The 17,326-nt window shown below is 29.0% G+C and overlaps 2 protein-coding genes across 5 annotated transcripts in view; one reads left to right on the forward strand and one right to left on the reverse strand.

Moving 5' to 3' along the window:
• The window catches only part of LOC145182547 (plexin-A4-like), a 34,704-nt gene extending 25,326 nt beyond the window's left edge, over window positions 1-9,378 (forward strand). The window contains exons 25-41 of one of the 2 annotated variants that reach the window (XM_090077395.1): window positions 172-246; window positions 349-415; window positions 608-748; window positions 3,633-3,755; window positions 3,830-3,875; window positions 4,018-4,121; window positions 4,197-4,266; window positions 4,427-4,561; window positions 5,821-5,909; window positions 7,151-7,261; window positions 7,564-7,733; window positions 7,876-7,978; window positions 8,237-8,281; window positions 8,386-8,450; window positions 8,540-8,612; window positions 8,761-8,841; window positions 9,015-9,378. In XM_090077395.1, the coding sequence (XP_089933521.1) occupies window positions 172-246; window positions 349-415; window positions 608-748; window positions 3,633-3,755; window positions 3,830-3,875; window positions 4,018-4,121; window positions 4,197-4,266; window positions 4,427-4,561; window positions 5,821-5,909; window positions 7,151-7,261; window positions 7,564-7,733; window positions 7,876-7,978; window positions 8,237-8,281; window positions 8,386-8,450; window positions 8,540-8,612; window positions 8,761-8,841; window positions 9,015-9,098 (1,582 nt within the window). In that variant the 3' untranslated portion in view covers window positions 9,099-9,378. The remainder of the gene's footprint in view (window positions 1-171; window positions 247-348; window positions 416-607; window positions 749-3,632; window positions 3,756-3,829; window positions 3,876-4,017; window positions 4,122-4,196; window positions 4,267-4,426; window positions 4,562-5,820; window positions 5,910-7,150; window positions 7,262-7,563; window positions 7,734-7,875; window positions 7,979-8,236; window positions 8,282-8,385; window positions 8,451-8,539; window positions 8,613-8,760; window positions 8,842-9,014) is intronic. The other variant, XM_090077397.1, reaches the window with a different exon arrangement.
• A 1,952-nt stretch (window positions 9,379-11,330) lies between these two features.
• Window positions 11,331-17,213, reverse strand: LOC145183348 (LON peptidase N-terminal domain and RING finger protein 3-like). Of its 3 annotated transcripts, none has more exons than XM_080058683.2 (3): window positions 15,023-17,213; window positions 11,959-12,143; window positions 11,331-11,850 (listed from the first exon to the last, which is right to left on the reverse strand). In XM_080058683.2, exons 1-3 carry the CDS (start codon window positions 16,432-16,434, stop codon window positions 11,366-11,368), a joined length of 2,082 nt encoding a protein of 693 aa, XP_079914809.2. In that variant the 5' UTR covers window positions 16,435-17,213; the 3' UTR covers window positions 11,331-11,365. The 3 variants fall into 3 exon arrangements, with proteins under 3 accessions (XP_079914809.2, XP_079914817.2, XP_089934913.1); XM_080058691.2 differs by having other exon boundaries at window positions 11,943-12,143; XM_090078787.1 differs by lacking the exons at window positions 11,331-11,850; window positions 11,959-12,143 and adding an exon at window positions 14,259-14,373.
• Window positions 17,214-17,326: the final 113 nt, after the last annotated feature.

Below are 17,326 nucleotides of genomic sequence, written 5' to 3' on the forward strand. Positions count from 1 at the left end.
TATTTGATATTAAACTATGAGTTGTAAAACTGAATGGTTTAAATTGATGTTTTAAAAAATCAAATTTAATGCTGCACTGATTCTGTTTTTTAATTCTATGTTTTATAAGGTTTATGTTGTGAAGTTATCCAGGTAATTTTGTCAGATAATGTTGTTTCATTTTTTATTTAGCATTTTAACAATGCTCTTAGTTGATTTAATACATAAAGCTGGTAATGGAAAGCGACCAAAGCTTTTGCTTAGAAGGTTTCTTTTTTTAGATATTTTTTTTTTTACTGTTAAAGCAATATTTAATTTTCATTAATTCAATTAGTATTTTCTCTAAGTAAAAAATGATTTTTCCATCAGAACTGAATCTGTGGCAGAAAAGCTCTTAACCAATTGGTTAGCGTACACCCTCTATGACTTTTTAGAAGTAAGACTTTTTGTGTACTTTGTTTTACCTTCAACGCAATTTTAAAATAGGAAAACACCTTCCATCTTCAATATCTTTTAAAGTAATTAGCTTTAGACCTTCAATATTTAATTCAAAAATTTAATTAAAAAAAAAAGTATAAATACTAAAGTTTATAATTCTAAAAAAGTTTTTTGTTTCACCTTTTTGTAGAAACATGTTGGGGAGCGTCTATTCAAGTTATTTACTGCTATAAATATCCACTTAGAAAAAGAACCTATTGATGCAATAACATCTGAAGCAAAGAACTCTCTAAGTGAAGATAAATTTCTGCGGCAAAAGATTGAGTTTAAGGTTTTATTCGACTTCTCTTATTTTTTTGATATTATCAGAACTTCATTGTTATTTATTCTTGAATTTGAATTTTTTTTTTTTTTTTTTTTTTTTTTTTCAGTTTTTATGAATTTAAAATTGAAAATTTTTTCTTCACATAGCTTGCTGTTATATTTTAAAACAAAAACTTTTAATTGGGATATCGTTGGGTAACTGGAAAAACTTTCACCTGATGATATTTCCTTTTTGCAAGTTTTTTGGTTTTAATTGCAATTGCCTTTAGCAAAATGTTAGGCTTTGCTCCTTTTATATTTGTATGAAATTTCTGGCCTGAGCATTGAACAGTCAAATTTGCAGTAGGTCTAATCTATTCTAATACACCTTTGATTTCTCTGAATCTTTTTTCATAGTATTTTTAAACCTCATTCTTAGCCTCCACTGAATTGCTGTTGGGACCAGAGGATTTCAGCTTCCTATATCTCTTGTAGCTATATTTCTTTTTGAATTCTTGGATTGTTGAGTTGGGAACAACAGTTTTTTTTAATATTTGTAACAGAGTGGATCTGGATTTCAATCAATCTTTTTGATCAAGTTCTAAACTTGATGAATCTCTTTCTTGGTTTCTCAACTTTCTTAGGTGACTTTCACTCCATGGTTTGATGATGTAACTGACAGTTTTCCTTTGAACTTTATACCCTTTTGCTAGCAATTTAACTGGTGCATTATTTTTTTAGGCCGTTCGTCCAAATTAAATTTTCTCACTTCTACTTGCAAATACATTTTCTTTGTTTACTGTCAACTTTTTTAAAACTACATTTATATTATTTGAAAGGGAGGTAAAGTTGCTTTAAAACAAAAAAAAAAAAAAAGGTCAAAATTGATTAAGTGTTTCTCAAAATATTTCAAAAACTCTTTATCCACATGCTAGTTTTTGATTCAAGGTTCAAAATAAAAAGCAAGATTGTAATTCAGAATTTAGTGAAGCTTTAGTTAGATTCTAAGCTTTGAAAATGAAAAATTCCGATTTTATAGGAAAATTGTCTTTCTTAGAATTAAAAGAATTAATCCTATAAAACGAAAGTCTGTAAAACAAATGCTCAGTTTTTAGATCTTTGGTTCTTAAGAGAACCAGCACCAGTGGTATAGAACAAATTCAACTGTAATACAATTAAGATAAATAGATATAAACATATCAAGGTTTTGTTTGATACTGATAAATTCCCCTAAAATCTAATTATTTATTGTTTTCACATTCTAATTTTCACATTTTTCTTTTCAGTGAACAACTGAAACAATGAGAATTGATTCTCTTTATTTTAACATTTTTATGTTTAAGTCAGGTCAATCTCAAGCCTAAAAATATTAGTTTAACCTAAAAAATATATTGCTTTAAGCATAGTTTTGTAACTTTTCTCTTGCTGTTCAGATGTGTTTGTTTAAAGTATGTTGCTTAATGTTTATTTTAAAAAATTTTGCAAAACAAATTTTTTCATATAATATATAAAGCCCAAATTTTGTATGTGTGTATGTGGGTGTGTTCTTTATACAGTTGTGATCCGAACCTCACTAAATTTTACACACAGGTCTAAATTTTCCCAGGGAAGGTTTTAGGTCAGGTTTGGATCACCCCAGACTCCATGTTAAAGGTGCTTATGGCTGGAACCAAGTTATAGCCACTTCCAACTACTCCTTACCCCCAGTGAGGAGGTGAAGGTGGAGTATGGCAACTTTGTTGGGATTGGTCAAATGTGTTGAAATTTTGTACCTAGGGTTAACTTCACCTCCTGAATTCAATGGTGAAATCCCTTCCCTGACCATGGACCTCCCTAAGTCAGTAGACCAGTAAATCTTTGACCAAAAATCTTTGAACAAAAAGGAAACATTTAAACAAAAAGAGAGAGAGAGAGTTTTCATTAAATAAACCCCCATAAAATGTCTATTTTGCTATGTAAAAAGTTATATTTTTAAAGATTTTGAAACTTTTTTAAGTTGAAAGTTTTTTTTAAATTTTCCATCAAAATTATTGAGTTTCCTGCCAAAACACTCAACCCATGTGTGTGTTTATTCAAAGTAGCCACTGACATGATATTGACAGCCACAAGCTTATAATCAGAGCTGACAAAGTGCCTGTTGGCCAGCATCCTGGCTGCTTCAATGCACCAACAATAAATGAGGTTGCCATTGTCATTGCCAGTGACCAGACAAACTTGAGAGACATTGTTCTTAAGAAACAAGATGATTCTCTTCAGAGAATCAATGAGTTCCACAGGTCTTACAACCCTTTGCAACATTCTTTGACTAGCTGGAATACCTGGTGCAATGCGCCGAGTTTTCCAGCTAGTTTACATTATTTTGTATTTACATGACTTTATATTTAGATTCAAATTAAAATTAAGATATAATTTTGTTTGCATTTTTTACAGAAGAATTAGATTACACTTCCTAAATTCCATACTTGTACTCAAACTGTAGTGGTCAAGTGATGACCAAGCTGTAGAGGTCAAGTGGTGAGAGTTGCCTATAAATAGAAAAGGATAAAACATTTTAAATGCAAATTAGAATAAAATCTTTTTTTAAAAAAACTTTCTTCTCGATGTAGAAAATAGGAATAGCCAAACAATTTTCTTGTAGCACAACAGTAGAACACTTTTGAATATCGTTTTTTGTGATTATTTCAAAATTTCTAGGAAGTAAATGTTTATTTCTGCATTACTGAAGTGTACTTTTTTGATTCTGGGGGAAAAAAAAACATTTATTATGGTTTTACTTAATCTTTGATGAGTTTATTAAAACATTATCTAAACTAACTTTACAGCATTTTTACACTAATTTTTTTAAAAATCCTATATTTTACAGTTACATCAATACTTTTTTTTTTTTTTTTTTTTTTTTTTTGCAATTCTAGACTATCTTTTTGAATATTGAATATATTGATGAAGATGTAAGCAAAAGGTATGAAGGAATTCCTGTCCTTACCTGTGATACTATAACACAAACTAAAGAGAAAATTATCAAGTATATATACAAGGTAGACTACCTTCTTTCAAAAGTTTTGTTCTATGAGTTGACTTTCATCATTTATGTACACATGGTTATATTTAGAATCGTCCATATAGAGAATGGCCTTCTGCTGATGAGTTATCGCTTGGTATATTCATTTTTCCTTTTGTTTCTTTATCTCCATCTTTAGTAAATGTATTTTAAAATATACTTTAAAATGTTATACACTCATTTGTATGTGTGTGTTTTATTAATGTTGATCTGTAATTTCTGTTACATTTTTATTACAGGTTTGGCATCAGCCAATGGTGCATTACTTGTGCTTCAAGATGAAGATGCAACAAATGATACTTCTGTAGAATGGAAAAAACTAAACACTTTAGAACATTACAAAGTTAATAACAATTTCTCTTTTTCCAAGAAATTTTTTTTTTTTTCAGTAGTTAATTTTTGCTTTCTTTTCTTTTAGGTTCCAGACCAAACAAATTTGAGGTTAGCTCCTGCAGGGATAACACCTTCTCCATACGAACTTGGATCAGGTTGATTTATATGTATTTCTTACATTTCCTCCATTAACTTGAAGTGTCAGCATTTTTCATGCAAACTAATTTAAATTTGATTAAAAAAAACAACAAGTCCATAAAATCCACTAAAAATCATATTAACCATTTCTATTTTTGCTTTCCACTTGATGCACAGGAACCATTGAAGTGGTTCCATCAGTGCCAACAATTGAATTGACAACTCCGAAAAGTCCGTCCATTCGTCCATTGAAGAGCTTTAAACGAAAGTTTAACACTTCTTTACATTCGATAACAGATTTTGAGCGATCAGGTTTGTTGTGACTGCAAACTTAAATATTTTGAAAAACTAATTTTTTTTAAACATTCAACAATTGCTTCTTGTTTTATTTCTTTTACAAACTTTTAAAGTTCTTTAACATGTTTAATTGTGAATTAATTTTTAATTATCCAGCAACTTTAACTGTTAAATTTCACTAAAATTCCATATTAAAGTATTAAATTCTTTTTATAAAATGATAAAAACATGTTTAAACATTTAAAAGCACTCAACTTTACCTTTTTGTTTTTTTTTTTTGTTTTTTGTTCTTTTTTTTTTTGCTTCTTTTTCTCCTTATTGTATATTGTTGGAACTGTTTTCTTTTTACAGTTTTGATAGCTCAAAAATGTTGCAATATGTCAGTAACCTGATGAGTCAGCAATATTTAAAGTAGCAATATTTCGGCATAAAAAATTTCACTTAGTAGATTTAATAGGCTTTTCAGAAAAATTTTATTTTAATAGGCTGATAGAATGACTAAAAGCTGTATTGACACATGATGCTTCTTCTGATTGATTCATTTATTGATAGCAGCATGCTGTTTAGTTAGAGATCTCTATTCCTCTGCTAAAAAATATGCCATTAATGATCTTTTATTGAGGTACAAACGGAATAAATATGGTACAGATTGTTATATGATACATTTCCATTTGTGTCATGTAAGAAGTGCAGTAAAGCTTTGCGGGTTCAGCTAAAATGGGTGAAAACGGGTAAATGAAAAAAAGTAAGCATTAACAGGTAAATAGGTCTATATGTTTAAAAATATCCCCATACAATGAATTTTTCCACTTCTTTGACTGTTGACTGCAACTAATTCAGTAGCAGAAGGTTATCCAATATATGTTTTGAAATCTGAGATGTTGAAAACCAATATAAGAAAAACGTTGCTCTCATCAGTAAACAGAACGTCATTTTAATTTCTTGATAGATAAGCTGAAAGTGACATGATTTCAACAATATTTTCAAGCACTTTTGCATCATCTTTGACCTTTAAGTATTTCATGAATGACTGATAAATTGTATACTAAGGATATTAAGCTAAAGAGGAGTTTGAAAAGAAAAAACTTTTATCTTTTTTGAACCAAATAAAAGTTCTTTGTTTTACTTCCTCTAAAATGCAGACGTTAAAATTTGTCAATGCTTTGATTAGGAATCAAATGCGTCTTCAATTGAAATGTAAAAAAACTACTTAAAAAAAACTTTGTTCAAATTTTTAAGCTGCAATTGACTGTTTAGTTTTTATTTATTTATAGGTTTACTCTCAACATCATTTCAAACATCACATGCCAGCTCTCCTCTCTTGCACGTAAAAGATGTAAATGAACCAAAGCTTTGGCACATGGTGAGTTAATTGTTTATATTTTAAATTTTTGAAAATTTTTATCCCTTGCAATTTCACATGTTAGAAAAGAACTTCAATGATGTTTGCCAACCCATGTAAAATTGCAGAGCACGGAAAAGGTGATAGTGGCTTAAAGCAATATCTAAAGAATACAGTGGGTCATGATCTCCCATCCCATCTCTATAAGCTTAAAACATGTCAATTTTGCTGTATGTGGCCATACATTGTCATACAGAAAATAAATCTTTTGGTGTTGCAACTGTTTTTAGTGACTTTCTACCTGAATCTTTCCAGTTATTGACAGTATTAGTCAACTGTTATGGTGGTGGTAGGAGAGAAGCTTGAAATGCATGATCCCATGACAGCATGACCTTTTAGTGAAGATCTGCTTTGAGTCCTGGAGTTCTCAAAACAAATGAAAGTGTCACTTTTTGGATAGCAAGAATGTGTACAACTCCAAATGCATGTTCTTTTCATGTTGTGTTAGAACCTGTCCCAATGAAGACAGTGTAGCACTGATGTATGTGAATATCAGAGTGTGGAGGCTATACAGAGTCTTCTGAGTCTTGAATCCTCCTCCACATGTTTGCACATTGCTTTAGAATAAGCTTCATTTGGATGAACAGACCTTAGATGATCCTTGAGTTGAAAGTCGTTGGAATGGAACATTGAAACCAAATTTGACAAGTGCGTTTAGTAATACTGCCTTGGCCTAGGGCTTAGCACATGTTATATTCAGCCTCAGTGACAGAATGACCAAGCTGGAATTTATATAAAATGCAGTGTCGAATATGGGATTTCTGATCTGACATCTTATGTCAAGTGAATCACTTGTACTTGCTTACATAGTTGCATGGAAGTTTCTAGAAAGTAATGTATCATTGATGAATTAAAACAAAAAGCTAGAACATTCTAGAAAATCATAGAACTTTCCATGTTCTAATAAAATCCATTTGTAATGGTGCAAGTGCAAAGGATCTGTGGTAAAGTGTTAAGGGATCTGTTCTGTAATTATTTCTTGTTTAATTAAATTTACCAAAGTAACTTTCATTTACCAGAATCCCAATTCTTGACTTTTATACTGGAGTTTTTCAGTATTGCAACCTTAACAGATATTTCAACTACTAGAAATTTATAGTATTGCAACTTTACTGATTATCTCCATTACTAGAAATCTTAGGGTCCTTTATAAGTATCTGATGATATAGATTAAGTATATATTGTATATGTAATCTTTGTAGGTTAAGCCAACAGAATACCCACTGGAGCAGAACACTGATGCACGACATAGTAAAACCATGGATCAAAACATGGTTACTGAAGTATTTCTTACAAGGTTATTGAAGACAAAGGTTTGTTTTTTTTATTCCAGAATGTTTTGTATGATAGTAAAATAACAGTAATATCAGTAAAGTATACTGATCAGCACCTTTATTTTACACAACACTTCATAATCTGTAAAAACAGTAGTTAAAGAAAGGTTTACTGGATATTGTTTTATATTTTAAACCAGTTTATGGTTGTTGTGTTTTTGAGCAGATCGAGTTTCAAAATCATCCACGTCCATGTTTTTGGCCCTGTTCGCTTGTATCCTTCAGATGCGAGTATTTGATATAAAAATATTTCTTAAATTAATGTTTCACCTTAATTTTAGGAAACTTTACAATCGTTCGTAAATGATTTGTTCACTTCCATTTTCGGAATAGACAACGGTGTGCGGACCATTCCATTAGCTGTAAAGTATTTATTTGACTTTTTGGATAAAGAAGCTAAAAATTTAGACATCAGCGATAACGAAGTCCATCATACTTGGAAGAATAATAGGTTGATATGGTTTCCGTTTATTTTACACATTTATGTATATATATTTATATATATTTACATTCTCTTCATTTTATATGTATTTTTCTTAAAATTTGTTAAGTAAATTTAGTAATTAAAAACTTTTTCTTGTTCTTATTTCAAGTTTACCGTTGCGCTTTTGGATCAACATTATAAAGAATCCTAATTTCTGTTTTGATGTGAAAAAATCCAGCACTGTAGATTCTTGTTTATCTGTTATTGCTCAGGTCAGCTTTTTTAATCCGTATCAAAGAAATGTTCAAAATTATAAACGCTTTAAGAAACATATGTGATTAGTTATCAAAATCTTTTTCATATATTATCATTTTAAAATACTTTATTTGGAGTTGTTTGTTATTTTCATACGTTAACTTGAAAACTATTTAGGTTCACGTTAGAATAATATATGTATGATGTATATGTATGTATATATATATATTTATATATTTATGATATATGTATATAAGTACGATATATATTTTTAGTTATTTATGGATTCATGTTCACCTGATGAACATAAACTGGGAATGGTAAGTGGTGTGTTTCATTTCTTTGTCGTTAAAAGATGAATTTGCAGTTCGTTATTATCTAAACGGTCCAGACCAATAATAGTTTGTGTTATATTGTCTCTTAGAACTCCCCGTCCAATAAATTGTTGTACGCAAAAGAAATTCCTGAGTACAAGAAAATCGTGAAGAAGTATAAGATTATGAAGTTTTAAGTTTTTTGTCATTAATTTGTTGCCTTTCTTCGAATGTACTCAAAATAAAATTACGGTCTCTTTTCAGATTTTACGAAGATGTTCGTAACGCAAGTTTTAACGAAAATGAATTTGAACAATCGTTGGATCAAATATCTCAAGTACTCTTATTCTCAACGACTCGACTTTTTTTTAAAAAACTTTTGGTTGAAATAAATGTCTCGTTAAATTTTCTCATTAGAGATGAAATCTTGTTCAGTTTTCTTATTAGAGAATTTTGTTTTCTCCATCGCTGATTTTTTCTTGCAGAAATACGGAAAGAAAGACTCGTTTAATGCTTTAAACGCTGCTAGTGAGTTAATGATGTATGCAGTCAAATATAAAGTGAAGGTGATGCTCTTTTATTCTTAAGGGATTTTATTATGTCTTACAAATGTTTCTCTAAAAGTTTTTTCATGTTAAAAAAAAATAAAAATACTTATGCTGTTTATTTTGAAACTTTTTAAAATCTTTTTTTGCTACGTTTGTAATTCTTTGCTTTTTTTTTTTTTTCTTTTTTAAAGATTATGGATAGTTTAGAAGATAAAGGTTTAGAAAAGTTAGCAGATAAGCTTCAGAAAATTATGGAAAGCATTCCGGATGATTAGTCTTTCAAACTGCATTATGGCAATAACTATTTTAATCGTTAAATAAAAAGTTTCAGTCTATATGATGCTTTGATTTGTGAGATTTGAAGAGACATTAAATATATTTTGTTTTTCTTGGCTCTATTTTTTAGGTCTTTGAAATATGGTTTTTAAATAATTTTTTTTGTAAAAACTTTATGCTAATTTTTACTGGCTTTACTTTTATTCCTTAAGTTATTTACTTAAACATTTTGTATATTATTAAAAAATCTTAACATCCTTTTTGGAGTTTGAAAATGAAGTATGAAGTTGTTTTTTTTATTTTTCCTCCAAGATACCAAAGAACGTTAAATGTATTACACACAGGGTCAGGAAAACGCATCCAAATAAATGACACACGGAAAGTTGCCCTCAAGATACACAATCCCAGAAATAATTGTCCCCCTAGGAACTAATTCATCTGGGATACTTTTTTAGATGTTAGTACTTTTAAAGTTGACTGTAACATCTGGTTAAGTGGGAAAAAATTGTAATTAATTTTTAAAAGAATTGTAAGTTTTAATTTCAAATGCTTACATAATCATTAAGAAAATTCATCAAAAATTTTACTTAGGAAGTTTATTTTATTCCGCTTAAATTTCTTTAAATTAGTTGCTTTAAGAAATTTGCTAAAAGGTCTTCAACGCTCGAGAAGTTAACACGTATCGAATCTTAGATTCAGATGTCTACGTGGTGATTACAGTTTAAACTTAGCTGATGATAAGATTACATGTTGATAATCATCAGTGATATTTTTACGATCTGGACAAAGAACGAAACTGACTATTATGAAAAACTTGATATTATGTCTTACACGTGTCACATTTTTAACCCCTTAATGCACACATTAATTTGGAATTTTCTATCAAAAAATGATCAGTTTTTTTTCTCATTGATTTAGTATTTATGTATAATTGGAAGAAAGAAAAAAGGATTTTCAGTGGCGTAACACGGATATTTTTTCTAGTAGGGGCAAAAATAAGAAAATGACAATTTTTTAAAATAACTGTATTTTTTAGGTATATAGAATATAGATATAAATATAAGAACATAATAAAACATAAAAACATAATAAAAATATTTAGAAAAAATTAAAAATTTGATTTTGGATGATATTTCATAAAAAAAGGCACAGCACATAATCCTATGATACGTAAATCGAAGCACGCTGTGACATTCAGTAGATAAACATCGTGAATAAGTACCCGCGTCGAGAACGAGCATATAAAAATTTGTTTACAACAAAATGCGTTGGCTCGAGTGTGACACGGGCATATTCAAAATTTCCCGAAAGGAAAGCTCGTGTCAGACACGGGCATGTACATTAAGTGGTTAATATCGTCCATGTGTGTGACTTACATGCATTCAGCTTTATTTATAAAACTTAACTTGCATTATTGGTGCTAAATAAGTTTGTTAACCTTCAGATCAATCGTGTAACTGTAAGAAGAACAAGGAAAATGAAAACAGAGATCTAAACCCAAGAAACTGAGGCTACGCTTAACCTGAATCTCCTCCTAGAAGACTTCATTTTTAAGTTATTAAACATTTGTTACGTTGTGAATTTGTAATTTTCAAATTTTTCTTTTAGATTTTTTAACTATTGACGTTATCTTTTTACCTCTAAAACATTTTTGTTTTAATATTTCATTTAAAATTTAATAAGAGGCATTAAGCACATCTGCAGTACTATAAATAATCTGGTTGAAACAGAAGAACCTTCTGGAATATAGTTTTTTTGAATGTAAAAAAACCTTAGGTAAAAATATTTTCTTTTTTTTTTTTTAATGCTTTTACGGTTTACAAGTGGAAATAAATGTTACGCTACGAATGTTGAGGTAATGTCAGCAGATCTGTAGTTTATGTTAAAAACACTTCTTTTATCCAAGACAACTCAATCGGAAGAATAGATTTAGACTCAGAACAGGGGGGTTAAATATCAATAAATTTATTTGATTCTATTAAAAACTATTCCACCGATTTGAATGACTCTTGAATGAAGAGATCTTTTGTTTTGGCAATTGTTGAAATAATCTCAAAAAAATGAGGAAACAAGTTGCCCTCCTAAGTTTGCAGCATTAAAGTATATGACATTACTTAAAAATAAATAGGATATTTATACAAGAAACAGAGGGCATCTTTTTTAATGCTTGTAAAAACAGCATTATCAAAACCATTGTAACTGTGTTTGGGAATAAATTGGATCGAAAAAACTTCTATTAAATTAATTTATTTGGATTTGAGTGTTGCTAAACTTTACTACAACTACTGACCGCAAGACTCTGTGGAGTAACTTTAGTAAGAAATTTTAAAAATCTTTGCAAACTCAACATTCGCTCAATTACTGATGTAGATCGTAAAAGCAGGAGTTTCGCTGTCTGGTTAACCGGCACCATAGCAAGACCCCACCACACCCATGGAAGACCATGTGGGGAAAGCTTAAAATCACTACTATATTCAGGTTGTGGTCCGAGCGTATTAATAATACACTCTTGTTCTGATTGTTTTAGTGTGGCAAAATAGCTAAGTAGCTTCTCATAAACGCTACTAGAAATAGTTGTCAGCATAGCTGGATCGACATCTTCAACGACATCTTTAAAGTACGTCACTTTCCCATAATACATTGAATTGATAAATTGTTTGTTTAGAATAAGAAAGCGTTGAGTGGCTACAGTTTCAATAACGAAACGCCCATCAGGTAAAGCTTTGTAGTCCATTATTTCACAAATAGTACCTAAAAATAAAAGTCCAACAAAAAAATTACATCATTATTTAGGTTATATTAGTAAGGGGTTTGTCTAAGAAATAAAGAAATTCGTATTTTACTTTTCTTCGTTTCTACCTATATCAGATATATCTCCATTATTATTGGGTATACACATTCCAAACTTTTTTGATTGGGATTCCAAACATTCTCTCACCATCAAGCGATACTTAGGTTCGTAAATATGCAAACGGTAAGGGACATAAGGAAACGCTATAGCACACACAAAAAGTGGTATCTCAACGTCTTCATCAATACCAACTCTAAAAAAAAGAACTTATTTTTTTATCATGAGTGATATTGTTTTAATACAAGTAATAAAAGAGAGACAACAGTTTATCAAGGTTTCTTATTTTTCTTTTCTATAAATAACAAGGATGCAACTAGTTTGATTAGTAGCAGAATTATGTCAAGTCTCTCAATCATGCAAAAATCCCTTCAGGTTTTCTGATGCACAGTTAAGAGTTAAAGGGTAACGGGAATGCAGTAATGCCGCCGGTATAGGCTGAAAATCACGGTAATAACGTCAATGACGGGTACAGTAATACTGCTAGTAAGATATAGTGTTTTAGTGGCAACAGTAATCGTTTATCATAAGTAAAATCTTAAAGTAAAATATTAAACAGAATGAGATGTCATCAAATGCTCATCAGCCTGATCAAAGAATTTGTGTGTATTATATTTAAAACACAAGGTTTTCTAAGGTTTCTGAATGTAAAAACAGAATAAAAGTTTATTTTTTGGAATAAAAAAATAAATTTTGTTTACTCACGAGAAAATCTTTTCAAGGAACACTTTCAATCAATCAAAAGAGTGGATAATAACTTTTATAAATTGAAAAGGTTTTTAACCACTTATCGATTTCTTTAAATGGTAGATTAAACTTGTGGTTGGTTTAAGACCTACTCAGAAAATTAGTAAGTTTGTAATTATAAAATCAACTACAACTAAAACATAAGTATTACAGCTCTGTTTTTAATTTCACTGTTATCAATACATATTCGGCAACCGCCAACCTAAAATATCTTCTCTAATTTTGTTTCAACTCTAGAAAATATTGCGCTTAATCGTCAATTAATTACGTTAAAACTATTTAGGTTTTTCCAATAATTTACAAATAACTTTATTACTGACATACGTTACTTTGTAACATAAAAACAGGATTTTCAATATATATATATATATATATATATATATATATATATATATATATATATATATATATATATATATATATATATACATGGAAATTTTCAGAAACAAGAAAATTCCAAAAACATGGCACTTGCGTATTGAGATTGTAAACATGAACTCGTGAAAAAGACAAAAAAAGTATGACTTGGTCGCATTGACTTTTAAAATTTTCTATGCTCTCATCCACATGCCCTCGATATTTTGGGTGAGAGTTTCGTCGTTTTGCGAATCCAAGAAATCTGCTTCATGCTAATTAGCGTAAAATATCCGTCGTGAATATCAAGAGAATTCACATAGGAAGCCCAATTCTCGTTAAATTAAGAAAATTAAACAAGATTGTAAAAAAAAAATACAAAATCACAAAGAGTGATAGTCCAAACAAATAGTGAATGACAAAATGCAAAAATTATTTCGAATGTCGACCTCTATGGAAGAGCGCAGTTCTCAAAGACAATTTTACTGACGTAAAAGTGAAGCGAAAGTATTGGGAAAATAAATCATTTTTCGCCGCATAAATATAAGGTTAAGGTTATGAAAAAGATAAATAGATACGTGGTATGTTTTTTATGATATAGTGACATGATAAACTATTTCTATTTTTTTAAATCTTAACACAACTACAAAGTGAAATTTCAAAAAATAACTTGAAGCATTACGGGACGTTAAACTCCATCTCTACCTTGAATTTATCTGATTCCGGCACAATGCATTTTGCAATTAAGTATTTATCTGAATAATTTTTTTTATTCAGATAAATATTTATTCCATGCTTATGAGTGGTGCAATTATAGAATTGGTTTCTAGAAGTCTTTTAAGAAAATTATTTTCAGAAGAAGAGCGTTAAATTTTCTATCCACTTTGTAAAAATAAGTTTATAAATTGTAAAAATAAGTTTTTAAATTAGAGAATTTTAAGAAAAATAAGTTGCAGCCTCTTCAGATATTTTAACCAAAAGTTTAAAGCTTAATAAAAATTAATATATAATATTAAAATAGTAAATGTTATAAATATACATGCTATGTAAATTATATCTTCATTAAAGTGTATATATGCAATATATATCATTAAAGTGTATATATGCAATATATATGCTGTGCAGTATCACCAATACAAGTAATAATTATTCAGTTAATAATAATACAATTTGTTTTCAAATGTATAGTATATAATTATAGATACCTTAATGTGCTGAATAAATTGCTGCTTAATTATTGCACTATTTATTATAATTTGTGGTACAGTTTGCAATAATTGCCTTCACATCAACATAGGCAATAATTGTGCTATTTGAAATAATTCCTAAAAAAAACCCACAAGTACTACAAGACTCTAAAAGATATTCCCTCGATCTAATTTTATTGTAAATCTAATTTTATTGTACTTTTTATTGTTTATAAAATTGTTTTAAACCTTTAATTTAAAAAACACAAAAGGCACAGCTTTGTAATGGCAAGACCGTTGTAATAATTTCTTCTTCTAACCAACTTTAGAAAAAAATATCGTATTAATTTAGCAGTAATTTAATTTAAGATAATACATTAAGGTAACTGTTTTTACAGAAATAGGCATATCGAAGATTAATAGACAATACCTTGTAATACACAAAAATTTAAGAATGCAGAAGTATCTAAGAGTTATTCTTTATACTCCTACAAGAACTCATAAGCCATATCACTATAAATGGCTCAAATTTAAAAAAATCAATACCTCATAATAATGATTTTTTCAAATTTGAAAGTGCTCTTATAATCCTTTGTAAAATTTGATCAATGTAGAACGAGGTATTACCTTTTAACCATCAATATTTGATCCTTATATGTTTTGAGTTGTAGAAATATTTTAACTTGTTAAAATTTTGTTAAAAAATAAAATTTAACTTTTTATGTAACTTATCTATATACACCAAATCATTCATTTTTCATGCAAAAAATCAGCAAAGAAAAATTACCTTGATAATCGATCCATACGCTCATTGTATTGCTTCTTTTTTTCATTATATAATTTGTTAAAAAACTGCTCCAGAATTTGTTCAATTAGAAAAGTTTCAGTTTTGGAAGAAGCTTGATAATCTGTTAATGAAAGCCTGCATACAGGACAACAGGCATTACAGTCCAATGTTTGAACTAAGCAATTTTTACAGAATACGTGTCCACAGGGTGTTGTAATAGGTTTTAGAAAAATATCATAACAAATTTTACACTCAAAGTCTTCTTCTTTAATTAGATGTTGTGGTACTCCATTTATAAAATTAAAAGTTCTTGGATTTTTTGTCTGTTTTTCTTTTGCTTCTATTTTTTCATCAGGAAAAATTGTCCAATCTTTATCATATAAAGGCCTAGAACATTCTATGTTAGATTCACATGTATTTAAATTTAATAAAAGTGATTGACATTCAGTATTTTTTAAAGAAAGCTTCTCATAACATTCTAAATTGCTAAAGTGATCTAAATCTGGAGTACATAAAAGATTGTCAATTGCTGCTACAACTTTTGTGGATAACTTTTCATTTAAAGGTTCAACTTCTAAGCATACTTGGAATGCATCAATAGCATTATCTAGTTCTCTAAGATTTGAAAAACAAATACCTCGATGATAACAGTATTTTCCTGAAGAACTGTTTAGTTTGCATGCTGCATCTGCATCAAGTAAAGCTTCCCTGTAATTTCCTAGTTTGGTGTTAATTTTTGATTTTAAAATAAGTGCATGATGGTCTTTTTTTACTTTTATTAGGTTAATTTTTTCAAGAGCCAAAAAAAACTCTTTAGATTTATAACAGTCTAGTGCTTGCTTTTTAAGTTTAGCATGATTATAGTTTACTTTAAACCAAACTGATAAGATATGTTCCAAAAAGTGACTAGTACATGGGGTAACTCTTAGTTTATAACCACAAATAACACATGCCATATTCTTATCAGCACAATCCTTGCAAGTTGTGTGTCCGCAGGGAAGGGTTGATGGATTATAAAGAAACCAACCACATTTACAAGTAAATATATTTTTAACATGTAAAGTTACTTCATCCTCTTCTTCACTATCAAGTGTAATATCTTCTTGTGAGATATCCCCTTGAAAATTGTCTTCTTGTAGAATATCCTTCTGTAAAATATCCTCTTGTATAACATCCTTTTGTAAAAAATCCTTTGCAAAATCTAATACAGCTTGTTTTACTTGAAAGTTTAAAATTCTATTATTTTTCACAAGTATACTTTTTAGCTCTTTGCGCAATGAAGTTTTAGCTTTTATAATGTTCTTTACTTTTACATTCTTATTTCTAAACTTCAAAGTGTTCAATTCTGATATGTTATTCTTCTGCTCACAATATCTTAACCCTTTTGGCACATATTTAACCATATTCTGCATGACACTCGACAGTATAATCTTCACTTCATGTATTTATTGCCAGCTTTAAAATTTCAAAAACAACTTTTACTTTTACATAGAACATAAGTATTATTGCGAACTATCTAAATTGAGATCTCTGTAATGTAAGTTCCTCTTTTCTCTGAGTTATCTAATATTAATAAAAGTATTGGCATAAGTTAAATAACTTACCCTTTATTTAGATTTTTTTAAAGGAAGACTACGTTACGTAATAATTTATGCTAATTTTCGAGTTAAGATTACTTCTTCGCTTTAAAAAAAATTTAGTGCTAAGCGAGGCAAATTAAGCTCTTTTTTTTTTTCAGTTAGCTTTAACTTGATTGGTTTTTGTTGTTGTTGTTGTTGTTGTTGTTGTTATTCGTAGAAGAAATTAAAATATTTTCAAATATTTAAACTTCTTTTATGATAAAAAAAAAAAGAATAAAAAATATTTTAATAAATCAACCATGATAATTGACATTTGTACTGTTATACATTTAGCCATTTCTATCTTCCAATTATTTTAAAAAATACACAGCCATATTTATGCAAAGGGGATATATATATGTTTTGTTGTGCTTAGTCAAAACAAACGAAAAATGATTCTGTGGAACTTCTTGCTCTCTAATTCTAATTCTAATTGTTTTTTTTTTTTTGTTTTGTTGCATAATAATATACCATTTAATGATATGTAAAAACTTAAACATGAAAAATACTCCGATTACATAACATAAAAGTTATGATCATTTTCTTTCTCTTCACTTTCTAAAAAATCTCAAACCGACGCAATTGGCACACTGTATGTTTTCTTATTGTCTGGAAAATGAGTATGTTATATAAGTTATCTTTCCTTTAATTAAGGTTATCGTGCGTCACGGACGTATTAGTTTAA

The sequence above is a fragment of the Hydra viridissima genome, unplaced genomic scaffold (assembly GCF_058129835.1).
Source record: "Hydra viridissima isolate aposymbiotic clone 2 unplaced genomic scaffold, HvirCarnegie_v1 scaffold_2, whole genome shotgun sequence".
Lineage (NCBI taxonomy): Eukaryota > Metazoa > Cnidaria > Hydrozoa > Anthoathecata > Hydridae > Hydra > Hydra viridissima.

Coding starts and splice junctions, on each gene's coding strand:
- LOC145183348 (XM_080058683.2), bottom strand. CDS start 16,434: ATGCAGAATATGGTTAAATATGTGCCAAAAGGGTTAAGATATTGTGAG. Junction 12,144..15,022: donor CGTATGGATCGATTATCAAG/GTAATTTTTCTT, acceptor TCTTTTTTTTAG/AGTTGGTATTGATGAAGACG. Junction 11,851..11,958: donor TGGAGATATATCTGATATAG/GTAGAAACGAAG, acceptor TTTTATTTTTAG/GTACTATTTGTGAAATAATG.